Source organism: Scyliorhinus canicula, chromosome 15 (genome assembly GCF_902713615.1).
Source record: "Scyliorhinus canicula chromosome 15, sScyCan1.1, whole genome shotgun sequence".
NCBI classification, from domain to species: Eukaryota; Metazoa; Chordata; class Chondrichthyes; order Carcharhiniformes; family Scyliorhinidae; genus Scyliorhinus; species Scyliorhinus canicula.
In genome coordinates this window covers 144,602,134-144,625,225 of record NC_052160.1, presented here as the reverse complement: position 1 = coordinate 144,625,225, position 23,092 = coordinate 144,602,134, and the positions used below count along the sequence as shown (strand labels likewise).

The 23,092-nt window shown below is 46.4% G+C and overlaps 1 protein-coding gene across 8 annotated transcripts in view; it reads left to right on the top strand.

Moving 5' to 3' along the window:
- LOC119978658 (cleavage and polyadenylation specificity factor subunit 6-like) overlaps window positions 1–23,092 on the top strand; it is a 124,186-nt gene that overhangs the window by 22,558 nt on the left and 78,536 nt on the right. For all 8 annotated transcript variants that reach the window (XR_005463526.1, XR_005463525.1, XR_005463529.1 and 5 more), the window contains exons 4-6: window positions 3,658–3,803; window positions 10,895–10,981; window positions 16,632–17,181. Coding sequence is in view for 3 of the 8 variants with exons in the window: in XM_038820445.1 (XP_038676373.1) it covers window positions 3,658–3,803; window positions 10,895–10,981; window positions 16,632–17,181 (783 nt within the window). In the remaining 5 variants the exon portion in view is untranslated. The remainder of the gene's footprint in view (window positions 1–3,657; window positions 3,804–10,894; window positions 10,982–16,631; window positions 17,182–23,092) is intronic.

Sequence of the window (23,092 nt, the reverse complement as noted above, 5' to 3'; positions counted from 1 at the left end):
AGGTTGCTCTCCAACCTATCAGGAACCGCCTTTGGGTGATCAATGACGCGAAGGCTACAACATCTGCCTCCGCACCTGTTTCCAACCCTGGTTGGTCCCGACACCCTGAATGTGGCCTCCCGGGGCCCCTCACACACATCTTCTACTCCTTCAAAGAATCGGCTCATCCTCGTCCTCGTGAGGTGTGCTCTGTATACCACCTTCAGCTGCATTAGCCCCAACCTTGTGCACGAGGTGGAGGCATTCACTCTCCGGAGCACCTCACACCAGAACCCTTCCTCCATATCCTCTCCCAACTCTTCCTCCCACTTTACTTTGATCCCTTCCAGTGGTGCCTTCTCCTCTTCCAAAATAGCCCCGTAAACCGCCGACACTACCCCCTTCTCCAGTCCCCCTGTCGGCAGCACCTTCTCCAGCAATGTGGAGGCCGCTCCACCGGGAAGCTCTGTCTCCTTTTTGGCAAAATCTCGAACCTGCATGTATCTAAACATTTGTCCCTGCTCCAGCCCATACTTTGCTTCCAGCTCCTTCAATCCTGCAAACCGACCCCTAAGAAACAAATCTTTTAGTGTCTTAATCCCCTTCTCCCATTTCTGAAAATTGCCATCCCACTTCCCTGGCTCAAATCTGTGGTTCCACTGAAATGGCATTTCCCTTGACCCTGCCCCCAACCCAAAGTGTTGGCGAAACTGCCTCCATATTCTCAATGAAGCTATTATTGTCAGACTCCTTGAGTGTTTCCCCAGGGCCATTGGGAGCGGCGCTGTTGCTAGTGCTTTCAATCCCGACCCCCTGCACAAATCCTCCTCCATTCTGAACCACTAGGAATCAACCCCTCGGACCCAGCTCCGCACCTTCTCCACATTCGCCGCCCAGTAGTAATACATCAGGTTCGACCCAAACCCACTGCCTAACTCCCCCTCTGAAGCAGCACCTTTCTAACTCTGGCCACCTTCCCTCCCCATATGAACAAAGTAATCCTTCCCTCAATCTCTGCAAAAAGCCTTTGGCAGGAACATCGGCAGGCATTGAAAAAGAAACAGAAATCGCGGCAACATGTTCTTTTTAACCGCCCAGCTCCACCCACTGACATCACTGCAGTAGTAAACACCCATTTCTTAAAGGTACTCTCACATGACAGACACGTATAACAGCAAGTCATCGGCATATAAGGACACCCTATGCCTGGGGTGGGCAAACGTTTCCGTGCAATGGCCACATTCAGAAATTCACAATTTTAAAGGGCCGCATAGTATATTAAGTAAAATAATTAATATTTAAAATAGCCAAAATAAAAGGTTTTTAAAGAAAAAAAAGCAATTAATTTTTATTAATTAATATTTTAAAGTAGAAACTTCACATGAAACACATGTTGTGCCGAGCAACGATCACCCTACTCAAGTCAACGTATCCACCCTATACCAGTAACCTAACAGTAACCAGTAACCTAACCTAACATTAACCTTAAAATTAAAAAAAAAAAATTTTTTTTTTAATGACTTGATCTTGGTGGGCCGCATAAAGACCTTTGGTGGGCCGTAGTTTGCCCACCCCTGCCCTATGCTCCCCCCCCCACTATCCCTTTCCATACCCCCAAACTTCTTAATACGATGGCCAACGGCTCAATCACAGGGGGGACATAGGACATCCCAGCTTAGTCCCACGGTGGACAGAAAAGTATCTCGAGCTGATGTTGTTTGTGCGGACACTCGCCCTCGGCTCCTTATATAGTAGCTTCACCCAGTTCACAAATCTTGGTCCAATCCCAAACCTCTCCAGAACTCCCATCAGGTACCCCCATTCTACCCGGTCAAACGTCTTCTCAGCATCCAATGCCACAACCATCTCTGTTTCCTTCCCATCCGCCGGTGCCATAACCACGTTCAATAACTTTCTAACGTTTGAAAAGAGCTGCCTCCCAACCACGTTCAATAACTTTCTAACGTTTGAAAAGAGCTGCCTCCCTCTCATGAACCCCGTCTGATCTTCATCTCTCACACTCGGGAGGCACTCCTCCAGCCTACCCGCCAGTACCTTCGCCAAGACTTTTGCGTCCACATTCAGAAGTGATATGGGCCTAAGCGACCAACAATCCGTTGGATCCTTATCTTTTTTTAGCATCAGGGAAATCGATGCTAAATCCGGCTGCGTCTCACTCCGGCTGCGTCTCACTCCGGCTGCGTCTCACTCCGGCTGCGTCTCACTCCGGCTGCGTCTCACTCCGGCTGCGTCTCACTCCGGCTGCGTCTCACTCCGGCTGCGTCTCACTCCGGCTGCGTCTCACTCCGGCTGCGTCTCACTCCGGCTGCGTCTCACTCCGGCTGCGTCTCACTCCGGCTGCGTCTCACTCCGGCTGCGTCTCACTCCGGCTGCGTCTCACTCCGGCTGCGTCTCACTCCGGCTGCGTCTCACTCCGGCTGCGTCTCACTCCGGCTGCGTCTCACTCCGGCTGCGTCTCCTTCACTTGCGCAAAAAATATTGTTCTGGTTGAGGGATCTTGTGGCTCATATGGGGAATTCTGGACGAGATGACAGCTGTTCTTGTCTCTGTTTACAGAGAGGGGGTAGGGAGGGGGATGGATAAGGGAGGATGAAAAAGGGAATTTTTAATAGAGATAAGAGAAAGGAATATCAAGTTAGGATTGTATTTGGATTATTTTTTTATTGATTGTTTATATGTTATGTATATTCCTTAGTTGAATAAAAATATTTTAAAAAGTGAGGTGATGCACTTGGGCGGGACAAATAAGGCAAGGGGAATACATGATAAACGGCAAGACCCTGGGAAGCACCAAGGATCAGAGGGACCTTTGTGTGCATGTACACCCGTCCCTTAAGGTAGCAGAGCAGGTGGTTAAGAAGGCGTATGGTATACTTGCCTTTATTAGCCAAGGTATAGAATATTAAAGAATAGAGGGGCTATGCTAAAACTGTATAAAACATTGGTTAGGCCACAGCTAGAGTATTGTGTGCAGTTCTGGAATCCACATTGTGGGAGTGATGTGATACGATAGCACTGGAAAGGGTGCAGAGCAGATTTAACCAGGATGTTGTCTGGGGCATAGATTTAAGGTAAGATTTAGAGAAGATGTGAGGAAAAACATTTTTACTCAGTGGTGGAAGTTTGGAATTTGCTGCCTGAAAGGGTGTAAACTAGAATCATAGAATTCACAGTGTAGAAGGAGGCCATTCGGCCCATCGAGTCTACACCGGCCACTGAAAGAGCACCCTACCCTGGCGCTGTAAAGCAACAGTGCTAACCACTGTGCTACTGTGTCGCCCATGGTGGAGGCAGCGACCCTCATAACATTTAAGAAGTATTTAGATGTGCACTTGCGATCCCAAGGTATACAAGGCTATGGGCCCAGTGCTGGAAAATGCGATTAGAATAGTTTGCTGGTTGTTTTTGACCAACGCAGACGGATGGGCTGAAGGTCCTTTTCTGTGCTCTGTGACTTTCAGGCAAAGGGTCAGAGAGCAGTTCAAAACCAGTCCAGCATTGAAAGAATGGAAAGTTGAGAATGAGTGTTGGAAACTGAGATGAGTTCATATACACATCATAAATGAAATGTTGCCCTTGAAAGGCAAAGGTGGTGTATTATTGTCACTGAATTTCTTTCTTGTATTTCAAAAAATAACCTTATTGTGTTTTTTGTAGGTTTGTTAGTCTGAAATTATTTTCGAATTGTGATGTACAAAGATTGCTCAAGGTTCTTCCGAAGAAAGAAGTTCATGGAAGGACCCTGGACGTCCGCCACTTTACTATTGATAATTACCGGTATTTTAGAATGCAGTCCCAGACTGGTGAGTTTTCTGAACTAAATTGGGGGAAGGCTAATTACAACAATATTTGGCAAGAACTGAAGAACCTACATTGCGGGCGGATGTTTGAGGGCAAATCAACTTCTGGCATGTGGGAGGCTTTCGAATGTCAGTTGATAGGGATTCAGGACCGGCATTTTCCTGAGAGGAAGAAGGATAAGTATGGTAAATTTCAGGAACCTTGGATAAGGAGGGATATTGTGAGCCTAGTCCAAAAGAAAAAGGAAGCATTTGTAAGGGCTAGAAGGCTGGGAACAGACGAAGCCCATGAAGAATGTAGGGAAAGTAGGCAGGAACTTACGCAAGGAATCAGGAGGGCTAAAAGGGGTCACACAAAGTCATTGGGAAACAGGATTACGGAAAATCCCCAGGATTAACGTAGATAAATCCCCAGGGCCTGATGGGATCTACCCAGAATACTGAGAGAGACAAGGGAGGAAACAGATCTTTGTGTCCTTATTGGCTACAGGTAAGGTCCCAGAGGACTGGAGAATAGCTAATGTTCCTTTGTTTAAGAAGGTTAGGAAGGATAATGCAGGAAATTACAGGCCAGTGAGACTTGTCAGTGGTGGGAAATTATTGGAGAGGATTCTTTGAGACAGTATTTCCTCCCATTTGGAAGCAAGTGGTCGTATTAGCAAGAGGCAGAGTGGTTTTGTGAAGGGGAGGTTGTGTCTCACTAACTTGATCAAGGTTTTCGAGGAAACAACGAAGATGTTTGAAAATAGGGCAGTGGATGTTGTCTACATGGACTTCAGTAATGCCTTTGACAAGGTCCCTCATGTCAAACTGGTACAGAAGGTGAAGTCACACGGCATCAGAGGTGAGCTGGCAAGATAGATACAGAACTGGCTCAGTCATAGAAGACAGAGGGTAGCAGTGGAAGGATGTTTTTCTGAATGGAGGGCTGTGACTAGTGGTGTTCCGCAGGGATTATTACTAGGACCGTTGCAGTCTGTAGTATATATAAATGATTAGGGAACAAATGTATCTGGTCTGATTAGTAAGTTTGCAGACAACACAAAGGTTGGTGGAATTGCGGATAGTGATGAGGACCTCAGAGGATACAGCAGGATATACATCGATTGGAGACTTGGGCGGAGAGATGGCAGCTGGAGATTAATCCAGACAAATGTGAGGTAATGAATTTTAGAAGGTTTAATGCAGGTTGGAAATATACAGTAAATGGCAGAAGCCTTAAGAGTATTGACAGTCAGAGAGATCTTGGTGTACAGGTCCACAGGTCACTGAAAGGGGCAACACAGATGGAGAAGGTAGTCAAGAAGGCATACGGCATGCTTGCCTTCATTGGCCGGTGCATTGAGTCTAACAATTGGCTGGTCATGCTGAAGCTGTCTGGAACCTTAGTTAGGCCATACGTGGAATATAGTGTTGAATTCTGGTCACCACACTACCAGAAGGACGTGGAGACTTGGAGAGGGTATAAAAGAGGTTTACCAGGATGTTGCCTGGTATGAAGGGCACTAGCTATGAGAAGAAGTTGGATAAACTCGGTTTGTTCTCACTGGAACGACAGAGGTTGAGGGGCTGCACGGTAGCACAGTGGTTAGCATTGTTGCTTCTCAGCGCCAGGGTCCCATGTTCGATTCTCGGCTTGGGTCACTGTCTGTACGGAGCCTGTGCGTTATCTCCCTGTCTGCGTGGGTTTCCTCCGCGTGTTCCGGTTTCCCCCCACAAGTCCCAAATACGTGCTGTTAGGCGAATTGGACATTCTGAATTCTCTTTCAGTTTATCCGAACAGGCGTTGGAATGTGGGGACAAGGGGATTTTCACAGTAACTTCATTGCAGTGTTAATGTAAGCCTACTTGTGACAATAAAGATTATTGTTAGACGTCTACAAAATTATGAGTGGCATGGACAGAGTTGATAGTCAGAAAATTTTCCTCAGGGTGGAAGAATCAATTACTAGGGGACACAGGTTTAAGTTGCGAGGGGCAAAGTTTGGAGCAGATGTGCGAGGGAAGTTTTTTACACAGATTAGTGATTGCCTAGAACTCGCTGCCGGAAGAGGTGGTGGAAGCAGGTACGATAATGATGTTTAAGGAACGTTTTTACAAATATATGAATAGGATGGGAATAAAGGGATATGGTTCTCGGAAATGTAGACGGTTTTAAGTTAGACGGGCAGCGGTACAGGCTTGGAGGGCCGAAGGGCCTGTTTCTGTGCTGTACTTCGTTCTTTGTAATTGAAGCTCTGGCCATCTGAACATTTGAAGTTCTGCCCATCTGGCAGTTTCGGAAGTCCGGCTAATGTGGAGCTTCTAATTGTGGAATAATGTTAAACTTGAGTGTTTTACTTTTTTATTTATGGTAAGTTTTCCTGAAACTCTACCTCCCACAGCTTTTCTATCAGCATGGTGAAAAGGCTGCAGCCCATCCAGAATTTATATGGTTGAATTTTTAAAGTGTATAATTCCAATGGACAGAATTGCTGCTTCTCTCGTTTCTAATTAATTTTGACTCATTTTCGAATGAATGGAGGAATTCTTCATGTTTAGCTTAAGTTAGTAGAACACTTATTGCTGGGGCAGAGTTTATTGTTTGCAATCCATGAGTGAACTTGAGTAGATTGTAAATTGACGCTCTTGTGCAGCATTGAAGGGGTGCTGCATTGTCAGAGGCTCTGTATGAGTTTTAAACCAAGCCTATTTGTTCAGGGTAGGCTTTGAGAAAAGGCATAATTTGTAAAAGATGGGAGTCTACCTGATACCTTCACTTATCCCTCCCTCAACCAGTACCATTAAGAAACAGCTGATCATTTTAAAGGATGTTGTAGTTTAGAATGACATTGATCATGGCAATCTTTGGACTGCGGAAGGAAACTGGAGTACCCAGAGGAAACACCACGTAGACACAGGGAAAATGAGCAAACTCCACATCCAAGATTGGAATCAAACCTGGGTCTCTGGCGCTGTGAAACAGCAGTCCTAACCACTGTGCCATCCTGAAGTATATCTTAAGTGTGGCTTAATACTGATTTAGAATTGTACTTTACCTGTTGTAAAGTCCAACCATTGTGAAATTAGCTATTGGAAGCTGAGTTCTGAGTCCCTGAACTAACTGTTCTGACTGCAAGTTATGTTTGTACCAAAATACCTGAAAGTTACCCATAGCGCTGGCTGTAATTTAATACAAGATTAGACATTATCCAGCTTGTGATCAAGTGTGCCACATTCTTCATTCATGGAATGTGGGTGCCACTGGCAAGACCAGCACGGTAGCCTTGTGGATAGCACAATCGCTTCACAGCTCCAGGGTCCCAGGTTCGATTCCGGCTTGGGTCACTGTCTGTGCGGAGTCTGCACATCCTCCCCGTGTGCGCGTGGGTTTCCTCCGGGTGCTCCGGTTTCCTCCCACAATCCAAAGATGTGCAAGTTAGGTGGATTGGACATGATAAATTGCCCTTAGTGTCCAAAATTGCCCTTAGTGTTGGGTGGGGTTACTGGGTTGTGGGGATAGGGTGGAGGTGTTAAACTTGGGTAGGGGGCTCTTTCTAGGAGCTGGTGCAGACTCAATGGGCCGAATGGCCTCCTTCTGCACTGTAAATTCTATAATTCTTTCACTATTTGCCCTCGAAGGTTCACTTTCTTGAACTGAAATGAAAATTGCTTATTGTCACAAATAGGCTTCAAATGAAGTTACTGTGAAAAACCCCTAGTCGCCACATTCTGGCACAGTTCGGGGAGGCTGGTAGGGGAATTGAACCCGTGCTGCTGGCCTGCCTTGGTCTGCTTTAAAAGCCAGCTATTTAGGCCTCTGTGCACTGCTGAAGTCCATGTGATGAAGGTTCAGCCATGGTGCAGTTATGACAGAAGTTCCAGGATTTTTGCCAAGCAACAATGAAGGAATTGAGCTGTTTGTATTTCCAAGTCAGGCTGCTATATGGCTTGGGGTAGAACTTGTTTGTGGGTTCCTTGTAGTTGGTACCCTTTCTGTTCCTTGTGATAGAGGTTGCGAGTTTGGGAGGTGTCGCCGAAGAAGCATTAGCGAGCTGTTATGATGCATCGTGTAAGTGTTCATGCTGTAGCTGTGATGTGCTGATGGTGGAGGGAGTGAATGTTAAGGTAACTTGGACAGGAGAATTTCAGGGACCAGTCTCTTGACTATATTTCTTGACTGTAAAGGGAGTTGGATACTAAAAGACCTCAGGTAATCTCTGGTTTGCTTCCCATGACATCCGCTGGTCAGGCTACAAACTGCAAAGTGAAGGCCCTAAGTCAGTGTTGTTCAATTTTGTTTTCCCCGGGATCCACTTTTAACAACCAGCCGACCTTCACGACCCATGCTGGCCGACTTTTGTGACACACATCATTCTCGCTTGCCTTTAGTGTGACAGGTGAGCCTGCTTGATCCTCATGATCTCACTCCAATCAGGTTCGCAGGACGTGTAGGGTGTGTGACCTGCTTACTGCTGCCACTCATGGCCGGAAGACTGCATTGTTCACATTTAAAGCCATTGGACGCTTTTCCCATGATTGGGACCATCGCATGTCCGTTAGCTCTGTGACCCTCCCAAAACCTGCCCATGGTTGCGACCCACGCTTTGAGACCCCTGTCCTAAGGTGTGCCTACACAGCTGGTTGAGGAGAAATAGAATTAGAGGTTTGGGAAGAAAAAGATCAGGATTAATTCAATTGTTGCTGCCGAAGCAGAAAGCTTACTTGAATTAAATAGTGAGTAAAGCGTTTGATAAGGTTCCCCACGGTCGTCTATTGCAGAAAATACGGAGGCTGGGGATTGAGGGTGATTTAGAGATGTGGATCAGAAATTGGCTAGTTGAAAGAAGTCAGAGGGTGGTGGTTGATGGCAAATGTTCAGAATGGAGTTCAGTTACGAGTGGCGTACCACAAGGATCTGTTCTGGGGCCATTGCTGTTTGTCATTTTTATAAATGACCTAGAGGAGGGCACAGAAGGTTGGGTGAGTAAATTTGCAGATGACACTAAAGTCGGTGGAGTTGTAGACAGTGTGGAAGGATGTTGCAGGTTACAGAGGGACATAGATAAGCTGCAGAGCTGGGCTGAGAGGTGGCAAATGGAGTTTAATGTAGAGAAGTGTGAGGTGATTCACTTTGGAAAGAATAACAGGAATGCAGAATATTTGGCTAATGGTAAAATTCTTAGCAGTGTGGATGAGCAAAGGGATCTCGGTGTCCATGTACATAGATCCCTGAAAGTTGCCACCCAGGTTGATAGGGTTGTGAAGAAGGCCTATGGTGTGTTGGCCTTTATTGGTAGAGGGATTGAGTTCCGGAGCCATGAGGTCATGTTGCAGTTGTACAAAACTCTGGTACGGCCGCATTTGGAGTACTGCGTACAGTTCTGGTCGCCTCATTATAGGAAGGACGTGGAAGCTTTGGAACGGGTGCAGAGGAGATTTACCAGGATGTTGCCTGATATGGAGGGAAAATCTTATGAGGAAAGGCTGATGGACTTGAGGTTGTTTTCGTTAGAGAGAAGAAGGTTAAGAGGTGACTTAATAGAGGCATACAAAATGATCAGAGGGTTAGATAGGGTGGACAGCGAGAGCCTTCTCCCGAGGATGGAGGTGGCTAGCACGAGGGTACATAGCCTTAAATTGAGGGGTAACAGATATAGGACAGACGTCAGAGGTAGGTTTTTTACGCAAAGAGTGGCCGTGGAATGCCCTACCTGCAACAGTAGTGAACTCGCCAACATTGAGGGCATTTAAAAGTTTATTGGATAAGCATATGGATGATAATGGCATAGTGTAGGTTAGATGGCCTTTAGTTTTTTACTTCCCATGTCGGTGCAACATCGTGGGCCGAAGGGCCTATACTGCGCTGTATCGTTCTATGTTCTATGTTCTAAAATATTAATGATGTGGAGATGCCGGCGTTGGACTGGGGTGAGCACAGTAAGAAGTCTTACAACACCAGGTTAAAGTCCAACAGGTTTGTTTCAAACACGAGCTTTCGGAGCACGGCTCCTTCTTCACCTGAAGATATCCCTGTAAAATATTAATGGATAAGAAAGGGAAAGAAAAAGGCTTTGAGGCTACTTAGGGTGGAATTGCAGAAGGGGCAAAGGGCATCAAATTAAACAAAAATTTGCTATAAAAAAAAGGGGGTGCATATTACAAATAATTGGAGTTAACATTTTAGCAGTTACAAGAATAACAGGGAGATCTATCTTGCTCTTCGAATAGTGCAATGCAATTTTTTTTTTTACACCCACTTGAGATTGCAGAAGGGACCTTATTTTGACTCCTTTTGGGCCTCACGGTAGCATGGTGGTTAGCATCAATGCTTCACAGCTCCAGGGTCCCAGGTTCGATTCCCGGCTGGGTCACTGTCTGTGTGGAGTCTGCACGTCCTCCCCGTGTGTGCGTGGGTTTCCTCCGGGTGCTCCGGTTTCCTCCCACAGTCCAAAGATGTGCGGGTTAGGTGGATTGGCCATGCTAAATTGCCCGTAGTGTAAGGTTAATGGGGGGATTGTTGGGTTACGGGTTACGTGGGTTTAAGTGGGGTGATCATTGCTCGGCACAACATCGAGGGCCGAAGGGCCTGTTCTGTGCTGTACTGTTCTATGTTCTATGTTTTACAATCGTGCAGAGTTCCCCAATACTCCAGCCAGGGATAATCCATTCATTTGTCAGCTTGTGGTTATGTGCTGAAGTCTCTGGAGTAGGATCTGAACCAATAACCTTCCGATCCAGATGCGGAAGTGTCACGAGTGAGCCAAAGCTGACACATTTAGAATGTTGTGTTTGGCTGAGGGCACTTTGCTTCAGGAAGGAGGACAAACCTTGGAGAAGATTCATTTAGATGATTCTAGGAATGAAGATATGAAGAAAGGTCAGATAAACTGAAACTGAAAAGAGATTGCGATCTGATAGATATGCTCAGAATTGAGGGATTTGATGAAGCACAGCAGGGATGATGGCATCTTGAGGGGCAAGTTGGGATGTTTGAAGCTGAGGCAACTGTACAGAGAAAGAGTAGGGAAGTGGGATTAGTTATGCATTGTTGGTTGTATTTCGCTGACTATTAAAGGTGCCTGATTCATCGGTACAATATTGTTTTTTTACAGCAATGGAAAAATCAAAGTTGAATTTAACCGAGGGTGAGGAATTTGATCCTGAAATTGCATTTGATCCGTTAGAAGAAGATAATGGAGGTATGTTTGACCCACTTGAATATTCTCATATCATTGTTTTGTGTCTTGCTCGTGGGTACACCCCAAGTATGTTTCCATCCACTAATCGTTCCCTCTATCGTGCAGGCATTGGCAGCTTGCTGCCCATGGTTTCCATAGAAACTGCTGACTATTGTTGAGTTGCCCAAATGGTTATTATTTCTGGGTGATCATTGTCTACTGACGGCTATTTAGTACTGGGAGTAAAATCCGGCACCCTGCTTCCGAGGTAGTATGGGCTGAGGTTAGAAACAGGAAAGGAGAGGTCACCCTGCTGGGAGTTTTCTATAGGCCACCTAATAGTTCTAGGGATGTAGAGGAAAGGATGGCGAAGGTGATTCTGGAAAAGAGCGAAAGTAACAGGGTAGTTGTTATGGGAGACTTTAACTTTCCAAATATTGACTGGAAAAGATATAGTTTGAGTACATTAGATGGGTCGTTCTTTGTACAATGTGTGCAGGAGGGTTTCCTGACACAATATGTTGACAGGCCAACAAGAGGTGAGGCCACATTGGATTTGGTTTTGGGTAATGAACCAAGCCAGGTGTTAGATCTGGACGTAGGTGAGCACTTTGGAGACAGTGACCACAATTCGGTGACCTTTACATTAGTGATGGAAAGGGATAAGTATACCCCGCAGGGCAAGAGTTATAGCTGGGGGAAGGGCAATTATGATGCCATTAGACATGACTTAGGATGTGTAGGTTGGAGAAGTAGGCTGCAAGGGTTGGGCACACTGGATATGTGGAGCTTGTTCAAGGAACAGCTATTGCGTGTTCTTGATCAGTACGTACCAGTCAGGCAGGGAGGAAGGGGTCGAGCGAGGGAACCGTGGTTTACCAAAGAAGTGGAATCTCTTGTTAAGAGGAAGAAGGAGGCCTATGTGAAGATGAGGCGTGAAGTTTCAGTTGGGGCGCTTGATAGTTACAGGGAAGCGAGGAAGGATCTAAAGAGAGAGCTAAGACGGGCAAGGAGGGGACATGAGAAGTCTTTGGCAGGTAGGCTCAAGGAAAACCCAAAAGCTTTCTATAGGTATGTCAGGAATAAAAGAATGACTAGGGTAAGAGTAGGGCCAGTCAAAGACAGTGGTGGGAAGTTGTGTGTGGAGGCTGAGGAGATAAGCGAGATACTAAATGAATACTTTTCGTCAGTATTCACTCAGGAAAAAGATAATGTTGTGGAGGAGAATGCTGAGACCCAGGCTATTAGAATAGATGGCATTGAGGTGCGTAGGGAAGAAGTGTTGGCTATTCTGGACAAGGTGAAAATAGATAAGTCCCCGGGGCCTGATGGGATTTATCCTAGGATTCTCTGGGAAGCCAGGGAAGAGATTGCTGAGCCTTTGGCTTTGCTTTTATGTCATCATTGGCTACAGGAATAGTGCCAGAGGATTGGAGGATAGCAAATGTGATCCCTTTGTTCAAGAAGGGGAGTAGAGATAACCCCGGTAACTATAGGCCGGTGAGCCTCACGTCTGTTGTGGGTAAAGTCTTGGAGAGGATTATAAAAGATACGATTTATAATCATCTAGATAGGAATAATATGATTAGGGATAGTCAGCATGGTTTTGTGAAGGGTAGGTCATGCCTCACAAACCTTATCGAGTTCTTTGAGAAGGTGACTGAACAGGTAGACGAGGGTAGAGCAGTTGACGTGGTGTATATGGATTTCAGTAAAGCGTTTGATAAGGTTCCCCACGGTCGGCTATTGCAGAAAATACGGAGGCTGGGGATTGAGGGTGATTTAGAGATGTGGATCAGAAATTGGCTAGTTGACAGAAGACAGAGAGTTGTGGTTGATGGGAAATGCTCAGAATGGAGTTCAGTTACGAGTGGCGTACCACAAGGATCTGTTCTGGGGCCATTGCTGTTTGTCATTTTTATAAATGACCTAGAGGAGGGCACAGAAGGTTGGGTGAGTAAATTTGCAGATGACACTAAAGTCGGTGGAGTTGTAGACAGTGCGGAAGGATGTTGCAGGTTACAGAGGGACATAGATAAGCTGCAGAGCTGGGCTGAGAGGTGGCAAATGGAGTTTAATGTGGAGAAGTGTGAGGTGATTCACTTTGGAAAGAATAACAGGAATGCGGAATATTTGGCTAATGGTAAAATTCTTGGTAGTGTGGATGAGCAGAGTGACCTCGGTGTCCATGTACATAGATCCCTGAAAGTTGCCACCCAGGTTGATAGGGTTGTGAAGAAGGCCTATGGTGTGTTGGCCTTTATTGGTAGAGGGATTGAGTTCCGGAGCCATGAGGTCATGTTGCAGTTGTACAAAACTCTAGTACGGCCGCATTTGGAGTATTGCGTACAGTTCTGGTCGCCTCATTATAGGAAGGACGTGGAAGCTTTGGAACGGGTGCAGAGGAGATTTACCAGGATGTTGCCTGGTATGGAGGGAAAATCTTATGAGGAAAGGCTGATGGACTTGAGGTTGTTTTCGTTAGAGAGAAGAAGGTTAAGAGGTGACTTAATAGAGGCATACAAAATGATCAGAGGGTTAGATAGGGTGGACAGCGAGAGCCTTCTCCCGCGGATGGAGGTGACTAGCACGAGGGTACATAGCCTTAAATTGAGGGGTAATAGATATAGGACAGAGGTCAGAGGTAGGTTTTTTGCGCAAAGAGTGGTGAGGCCGTGGAATGCCCTACCTGCAACAGTAGTGCACTCGCCAACATTGAGGGCATTTAAAAGTTTATTGGATAAGCATATGGATGATAATGGCATAGTGTAGGTTAGATGGCCTTTATTTTTTGACTTCCCATGTCGGTGCAACATCGTGGGCCGAAGGGCCTATACTGCGCTGTATCGTTCTATGTTCTAAGACATGCTGCAGGATATTGATTCAGAGTTGGAGCATTGACTAATTTTGCCTTTGATCTGATGCTTAAGCAAATATTACCAGAGTGTTTTTTCTCTGACTAGGATCATTAAACTAAGTATGGAGGAGGGCATAACCCTTATATTTCCCCTTTTTGTATAGTTACTCTCTGGATGACGTTGTTGAGCCATGGAGGATGTTTCTTTCCCCATGTGGGTTACTCAATTCCATAGTCATCTGTTGTTATTGAATACTGGGAATAGTGCTTCTGTGTGGCCAAATCTGGGCATCAATATCTGTAACTCAAGAAAGTGGAAAATTGCAATTTTGTTTCATTGCCTAATAGTCAACAAGTGGTCATAAATAATTTGAAAGTTTTGATTGTTTATTTGGAAAATGAAAATACGTCATTTGGAGCATAAACGGATGAGAAAAAATGATTGGCTTATGAACCCAACAACCAAATTTCTTGAAGTACAAATGAAGAATTTGACTTATGGCATATTTAGTCTCCCAGAGAAAGAAATCTGCCGAACTATTAATAAATGGTCCCATATAGAATGAGTGTTATGGACCAATACATTTCACAGCAGTACTTGTGCATTCTCAATTTGCACGCTAGAATGGCTAAACGTACATCCGCGATGCATACAATATCTTAAATGTCCATCTATAATCCAGAATACCTTTTCCTAGAACTTCAGTCAGGATTGGATTCATGCAAAGTATTTCATTCTAATTAAGTTTTGGAGCCCATTTTTAAAAAAAAGTTATATTTAAGAGCTGGTGAAATGCAGGAATAATTTTCACTTCCCTAAGCTGCATGACTTGGTAGAACACGGAAATAGCTTTCTGGGAAAATTCACTTGCGTACTGGTAATTCACCTGAGTACTGCTGCACGGTATCGCTAATTTACTTTCCGTTTCTCAATCGCTTGGGAGCAAGATCGCTAGTACTTGGGCATATTAGATTAATGCTGGTAAAATCAAACAAGATGGAGTTAAAACAAATTAACTTTTAAACATTTAATATTCTCACTTCTACATCAGTGTTTTTCAAACTTTTTTTCCGGGGACCCATTTTTCCCAAGCGGCCGACCTTCGCGACCCACGCCGGCCGACCTTCGCGACCCACGCCGGCCGACCTTCGCGACCCACGCCGGCCGACCTTCGCGACCCACGCCGGCCGGCCTTCGCGACCCACGCCGGCCGGCCTTCGCGACCCACGCCGGCCGACCTTCGCGACCCACGCCGGCCGACCTTCGCGACCCACGCCGGCCGGCCTTCGCGACCCACGCCGGCCGGCCTTCGCGACCCACGCCGGCCGGCCTTCGCGACCCACGCCGGCCGGCCTTCGCGACCCACGCCGGCCGGCCTACGCGACCCACGCCGGCCGGCCTTCGCGACCCACGCCGGCCGGCCTTCGCGACCCACGCCGGCCGGCCTTCGCGACCCACGCCGGCCGGCCTTCGCGACCCACGCCGGCCGGCCTTCGCGACCCACGCCGGCCGGCCTTCGCGACCCACGCCGGCCGGCCTTCGCGACCCACGCCGGCCGGCCTTCGCGACCCACGCCGGCCGGCCTTCGCGACCCACGCCGGCCGGCCTTCGCGACCCACGCCGGCCGGCCTTCGCGACCCCACGCCGGCCGGCCTTCGCGACCCACGCCGGCCGGCCTTCGCGACCCACGCCGGCCGGCCTTCGCGACCCACGCCGGCCGGCCTTCGCGACCCACGCCGGCCGGCCTTCGCGACCCACGCCGGCCGGCCTTCGCGACCCACGCCGGCCGGCCTTCGCGACCCACGCCGGCCGGCCTTCGCGACCCACGCCGGCCGGCCTTCGCGACCCACGCCGGCCGGCCTTCGCGACCCACGCCGGCCGGCCTTCGCGACCCACGCCGGCCGGCCTTCGCGACCCACGCCGGCCGGCCTTCGCGACCCACGCCGGCCGGCCTTCGCGACCCACGCCGGCCGGCCTTCGCGACCCACGCCGGCCGGCCTTCGCGACCCACGCCGGCCGGCCTTCGCGACCCACGCCGGCCGGCCGGCGCGACCCACGCCGGCCGGCCGGCGCGACCCAACATTTTCTCTTAGCTTGTTTGTTGCTGACAGAAATGGTTTAGGGTCGCTTTGACCCCAATGGTCCTTTTGGTCCCTTTAGACCCCCGAACTTGTAAGAAAAAAGGCTGCAGCTGTATTAAAAAAAATGCTGCTGCACTGCGCATGCGCATAGTTTTGCGCATGCGCACCGATGATCGGGCACGCATGAGCATTGCGGCCAAATTTTAAAAATATGTTGGTGGCCATTTTGAAGGCCGCTTGCAGTCGGCATAGTTAAAATCCGGCTATTGCTCCTGGATTTGCGTGACCGGGAGCACCGTGATGGACGGCTCCGCGGCCCTCCCGACACCCACGGGTCGCGCTCCCGAGTTTGACAATGCCTGCTCTACATAGCTATCAGGAGAGATTGACTTTTTCTGTGCAGGGTGTTCCCAGTTGCACTAATGCCAGATATCTAGCCCGTGATCTGTGTTTGTAGAAGTGTGTCATTTAATTTATTTGCTTACCAAATCAGTGAGGGTTTTCACATTCGCTATGTTTGAATTGTCAGGTAGTCTTTGAGTGTAAACCAGGGTAAGTTATAGTGATTAGCTAAGAGGTTTATTTCTTTGAACAGTTTGAAAGGATTATTTACATGAAATTGTTGGAATATTTTAATGTGTTCACAAGAATCCTTATATAATTCAGGTTATATTTGGTCAACTTTGCATTTAAATCCTACAATCACTTTTTTTTCTCTCTTTCTTTGAAAAGCACCAATTCCAGTGCAGATCCAGCAGAGGATTTCGGAGCCTTGCCCACCACCTTACCCACCACCACCACCTTGCCCACCACCATCACTAAGTTTAGTTGTTGGAATTAATCTCCATGGTTCTACACCATTGCCGATGCAGCAGAAGAATTTGCCACCTTTGAAACCTCGTTCATCTCCACCTGTTCCTCCACCATCACCCACTTCAGCTGTTAAAATTGTACCCTGTCCTGGTTCCACACTATGTCCTCTCAATTCTCCGATACCAGACATGGCTGCAGTGACAGCATTACTGGAAATGATCCCACCAATCCTTACTGCATTTCCCGATCTTCTCTTTCAATATGTAACTGGAGTACTACATATAAATGGCCCAGGTGAAATTACCAGTGCAAATCTCAATTTGCCCGTACCAGACTTAACTTCATCGCCAGTACCACCTGTGAACATTCCAGCTCCAGTTATTAGTGGACCAGGACAAAGTCAGATGGCACAAATTGCTGATGTTGATCCTATGACAGTCATAACACCAAGCACAAATTCACCAGGAAGGTGAGAATTTGGATGCTAATGTATATGTGTTTAATTTGTTTATCGCGTAGAACATATTTTACAGAATTGAATTTGATTTGTAAAAGCTGGACGAGGCTGTTACATTCAAACATATTTATAAAATTCCAGAAACCTTTTCTGTCCAGTCAATCGTTATTAAAAACTATTTGCATAAACTTAGATTTTTATATTAGAAACATGATTTAACGTGGAATACTCCTGCTCTTGCTCAGTTTTGTCAAAGTGAGTTGGGTCACTTAATGGGTCAGAACAATTTTATAATACTGAGGTCGATGCTTGAAGTTGTTGCTAAACCAAAATTTCCTCCGTTTAGACAACTAGGAATGTGAAGCATGCTCTTCAAAATACTGAAAAGGTTGACCTTTTTTGTGCTTGCATTTGCTAAAATGATCTGAATTTGAAGAAATGCTTGGGGAGTAGATTTGATTCGATTCAATTTCCTCGCGCCAGTTGCGATGTGTTCCTGAATTTGCTCTGGGAACACATTTTAAAGTAAAGGGGCAATGGAGAATGCTCGAAACTTACAATACAGGAGGAAGCGATTCAGACTGTCGTGCCCGTACCCGCTTTGTTTCTTGTGGAAAGAACTGTGTAGTTTAGTCCCAAACCCAACTTTATTCCGTAAACCCTCAATGAGTCATCTTCAAGTTAACATTTAATTGCCTTTTGTAAGTCGTAATGGAATCTGCATCTACCATTCTTACAGGTTATAGATTCCAGATCTTAACCAACCTCTGTGACAAATTCTTCTCCTTTTTCCCCCTTTTCCTCGTTTTGCCAATTGTTTGAAATTTGTGAGTTCTGGATATGGATCCACTTATCAAAATCATCTGTCTCCTGACTTGCGCTAATAAATTTCTCATAATTTTGGATATCAGTATTGGGTTCCACTTAACTATCCCTGCTCTGAGAAAAACTTTCCCAGCTTCTCCAATCTCCCCACATTATCATCTAATAAACCACCATTGTACCATTTTAAAGGCCTTGACACCCTTCTCAGAGTGATAATGTCCAGAATTTATAGTCCGTGCTCCTGCTTTAGCTTCAGTGATATGTCAACAGCAGCAGTTTGCATTTATATTGTGCATTTCAAGTAATGAAACATCCCAAGTAGTTTCGCAGGAGCATTATAAAACAAAGTATTGCACTGAGGTATATGAGGAAATATTAGGCCAGATGACCAAAATCTTTGTCAACGATGTAGGTTTTTAGAAGTATTATAAAGGAGTAAAGTGAGGTAGTGGTGCAGGGAGGGTGTTCAGAAACCTCGGTACTGGGGTGACTGAAGGCCATCCATAATGGGGGCTGGTTTAGCACACTGGGATAAATAGCTGGCTTTGAAAGCAGACCAAGGCAGGCCAGCAGCACGGTTCAATTCCCGTACCAGCCTCCCCGAACAGGCGCCGGAATGTGGCGACGAGGGGCTTTTCACAGTAACTTCATTTGAAGCCTACTTGTGACAATAAGCGATTTTCATTTCATAAGGCCAGGAGAAATAGGAACAGGAGTAGGCCATTCGGCCCCTCGAGCCTGTTCCGCCATTCACACGGATCATGACTGATCCGGCATTTCTCACGTCCACTTTCCTGACTTTCCCTGTAACCCTTGTTTCCCTTACTGATCAAGAATCTCTCTATCTCAGCCGTAAATATGCACAAGGACTCTACCCCCACAGCTCTCTGTGATGAGGTGTTCCAAAGACACTCAACCCTCCGAGACAAAATTCCTTCTTATCCCGGCATAAAGGGGTGCTCATTTAAGACTGAGACAATGTCCTCTGCTCCTTGACTCTCCCATGAGGAGAAACATCTGTGATGGAGCAATTAAAATCGGATGCTCGCGCCCACAGTTAAAGGACTGCAGATTATCTCGGAAGATTGCGGGGCTGACAGGGATTACAGATACAGGGAACAGCGACGCCATGGGATGAATTTGAAAACAAGGACGATAATTTTAAAATGACAGTTCTTCACTGGGAACAATGTAGGTCCGGGAGCACAAGAGTGATAGGTGAATGGGGAGAAGACATGGGAAGCAGAGTGTCATGACATCCTGGGTTAGTGCGCCATTAATTTCAGCCCCACTTTACCTGAAGTTGCAATACAGGTGAAATTACATTTTATTTAAATACCCGAGGTTCTTGGTTGATCCCAATAAACTAGTCACCGGTTTTAAATGCAAATAACCTTTTATCGTGTACAGTATTATAATTAAATGGACAGAGAATGTAACATGCATGACTCCTTTGTCAAACCCCACCCCCAACTTCCATCTCCCTCATCTCTGTATATAAGCATGCACCCACACGAATGCAAACAGACAAACAACACGGGAAATGGTGGTAGAAAGGGAAAGAAAATATTAAATAAAAGGATCAGGATCATTGATGCACTGGGCTGACTTCCAGTCAATGTCTTTCTGAAGTTCAGGCTTTTGTTTTGATACTGCTTCCTTCTAGGCTTGAGGTGATTTTCTACGGCAAGGTTGTCTACCTTCTTTGCAGACTCGGCATCATTTCGGGTTCACAGTAAAGGATGTGCCGGGCACTCCCTTTCGGAAAAATAAAGTGGTTCTTTCACATGAGCAAACAGGAGCGAACAAGAGCGTTCCTTTCTCTTCCAAGGCCTAAACGCTTTAGTCCAGTTTTTTTCAGAAAGCACGACGCAGGTGCCAATCACTGACTGTTGTCATGCAGTGTCCTTGGCCAATCCACCGGTTGGTTTCCAATTAACAAGTCGATCTGGCTTCCTCCAAAACTGGTTCCTAAGATCCACTTGGTGCCGAAGAGTCTGGCTTCTCCTCTCCCAAAAATAAAACCTGCAGCGCAGTGCCCTGACAAGCAGGCTGTTTCAAAAGGCACATTTCGATTATGGGTCCATGGGCTAAAATGGTAAAATAACAAAAGAAAATGGGAACAAAGGAAATAAACAGGAAGGGTTCTTACAAAAGTTTTGGATGACCTCAGGTTTACCGAGAGAATGTGGGCGACCAGCCAGGAGTGCCTTGGAGTAATGAAGCTTCGAGGTAACGTGGGCATGAATGAGGGTTTCAGCAGCAGATGAACTGAGACAGGGCAAAATGGGGCAAATTTAGGGAGGTTTAATAGGCAGTTTTGGTGATGACATGAATGTTGTCAGAAACTCATCTTGGGAGGTGGAGTAGAAGAAGCACATACGGCCCATAGAATTCATTTCAGTTTATTGTGGAACAATTTGGTCAGTCCTATTACCCGCTCGATCTCCGTACAGCTGCAAGTTTAGTCCCTTCAAATGTCCATCCATTTCCTTCTGAGATCCTTGATTGTTTTACTTCCACCATCCCTGTGGGCAGCAAATTCCAGGATATAACATCAAGATTGCGAAATGACTGATTTTGTCTCGGACTATTCCAAGGACAGAGAAGGAGTTAGTAGCTAGGAAATGGAAGTGGTAGAGGACAATGGCTTAAAATTCCCAAAAGTACAAAGAACAATCAATGTTTAGTTGGAGGAGATCTCAGCAACTAAAGTAAGAAAAAATCATTCACGATATTGATTCATGTGAAGGGAGTTTTGTGGTCCTCTGTTCAGTGGGAATAACATTAAGAAGGTGGGTCCAGTGGACAAGATGAGCTTGTGAAGGACATGAGAAGAGACAAAGAAAAGATGTGTGTCCAAGGCTAGGGCAGTGTGAAACTAGGGCTAGTGGAACTGAGGTGCATGGAAGAGGCCATCTGATTGGATGGATGGTCTTGATCGAAGTGTCAGATATATGAATGAGTGGAAGTGGCTTTCCAAGAGATTTGATGCAAAATGTTCATGCAGTGCCGTATTGCCAAAGGCAGGTATCCCACATACATTCACTGCTTTATCATCTTGCCCGACAGACCTTTAATAGTTTATGAATATCCACTCCTCCCCATCCACTGCATTTGCAAACCCATCAAAATGTTACCATTTAGATTATTGTCTCTTCATTTTCAATGCCCCAAACATCACTTCGCACTTACGTTTAACTTGAATGAGTTTTCAATTTCACAAACCCCTCTGACGTTTGCTACTATCTTGTTCACTGTTCACTACATTACCAAACTTTGCTCCTAATTTCCAAACCCCCCCCAGGTCATTTTATTTTAAATGAGAAATGCAGGTTTCATACTGAGCACTGCCAAATGTACTTCCAGTGAGAAAAATACCTATTCCCCCCTCCTGCCTGCTATTCCTTTGCCAATTATATACTCAAGTTACCACATACCATAAACTTCTATTTTTTCTTTAAGTCTGTTATGTGGCACTTTATCAAATGCTTATTGTAAATCTCCGGCAGCATGGTAGCGTGGTGGTTAGCATAAATGCTTCACAGCTCCAGGGTCCCAGGTTCGATTCCCGGTTGGGTCACTGACTGTGCGGAGTCTGCACGTCCTCCCCGTGTGTGCGTGGGTTTCCTCCGGGTGCTCCGGTTTCCTCCCACAGTCCAAAGATGTGCGGGTTAGGTGGAGTGGCCATGCTAAATTGCCCGTAGTGTCCTAAAAAAGTAAGGTTGGGGGGGGGGGGGGGGGGGGTTGTTGGGTTACGGGTATAGGGTGGATACCTGGGTTTGAGTAGGGTGATCATTGCTCGGCACAACATCGAGGGCCGGAGGGCCTGTTCTGTGCTGTACTGTTCTATGTTCTATGTATGCACTGCCTTCTTCACCTGTCCGTCACTTCATCAAAACCAGGTTCAGTCAGACAACTTCAGATGACGTTCTACCCCACTCGACCCATTTGTTTTCGTCCCATTTCATTTTAACTGTGTTTTACCATTTCTTTCCCTCTTGTCTTTCTTTATATATATTCACCCACCCCACCTCCATCTTACCCACCTTTCGTTACCCTTTCTCTCCTCCCCCCCACCCCCCCCATCTACATCTGTCACAGTTTAATCTCTAATGTTAGTCTCTGCAGTTTGGCCTTTCACACCTTTTGTTATCTCTGGGGACTGCCATTCCCCTTGCTTTCTGTGGCTATTAGCACCCAGTTTCCCTGGATTTCTGTGACTATGACTCATCTTTCATTCTCACTCCACAGGGGCTGGTTTAGCACAGTGGGCTAAACAGTTAGCTTGTAATAAAAGGGAAAATGCTGGAAAATCTCAGCAAGTCTAGCAGCATCTGTAGGGAGAGAAAAAAAGCTAACGTTTCGAGTCCGATGACTCTTTGTCAAAGCTAACAGACAGAGAGAGTGGGAAATATTTATACTGTGGAGTGAGAATGAAAGATGAGTCATAGCCACAGAAACCCAGGGAAACTTGGTGCTAATGGCCACAGAAACCAAGGGGAAAGAGTGCTAATGGCAGTCCCCAGAGAGGACAAAAGATGTGAAAGGTCAAACAGCAGGGAAAATAACATCAGAGGATGAACTGTAGGTGTGGGGGGAGAGGAAGGGGGAAGCAAAGAGGAGAAAGGTGCAGGAAAGAAAGAAATGGTAAAAGACAGTTAAAATGAAATGAAAACAAATGGGTCGAGGTGGGGCTGATCATCTGAAGTTGTTGAATTCGATGTTCAGGCCGGAAGGCTGTAGCGTGCCTAACCAGAAGATGAGATGTTGTTCCTCCAGTTTGCGTTGAGCTTCACTGGAACATTGCAGCAGGCCAAGAACAGACATGTGGGCAAGGGAGCAGGGTCTTTTGTTAAAATGGCAAGCAACAGGAAGGTCAGGATCCTGAATACGCACAGACCGAAGATGCTCAGCAAAGCGATCACCCAGTCTGCGTTTGGTCACTCCGATATAGAGGAGACCACATTGGGAGCAGCGAATGCAGTAGACCAGATTGAAAGAGCTGCAAGTGAAACGCTGCTTAACCTGGAATGAGTGTTTTGGGCCTGGAATGTTAAGCATGGAAGAGGTAAAGGGACGGGTGTTGCACCTTCTG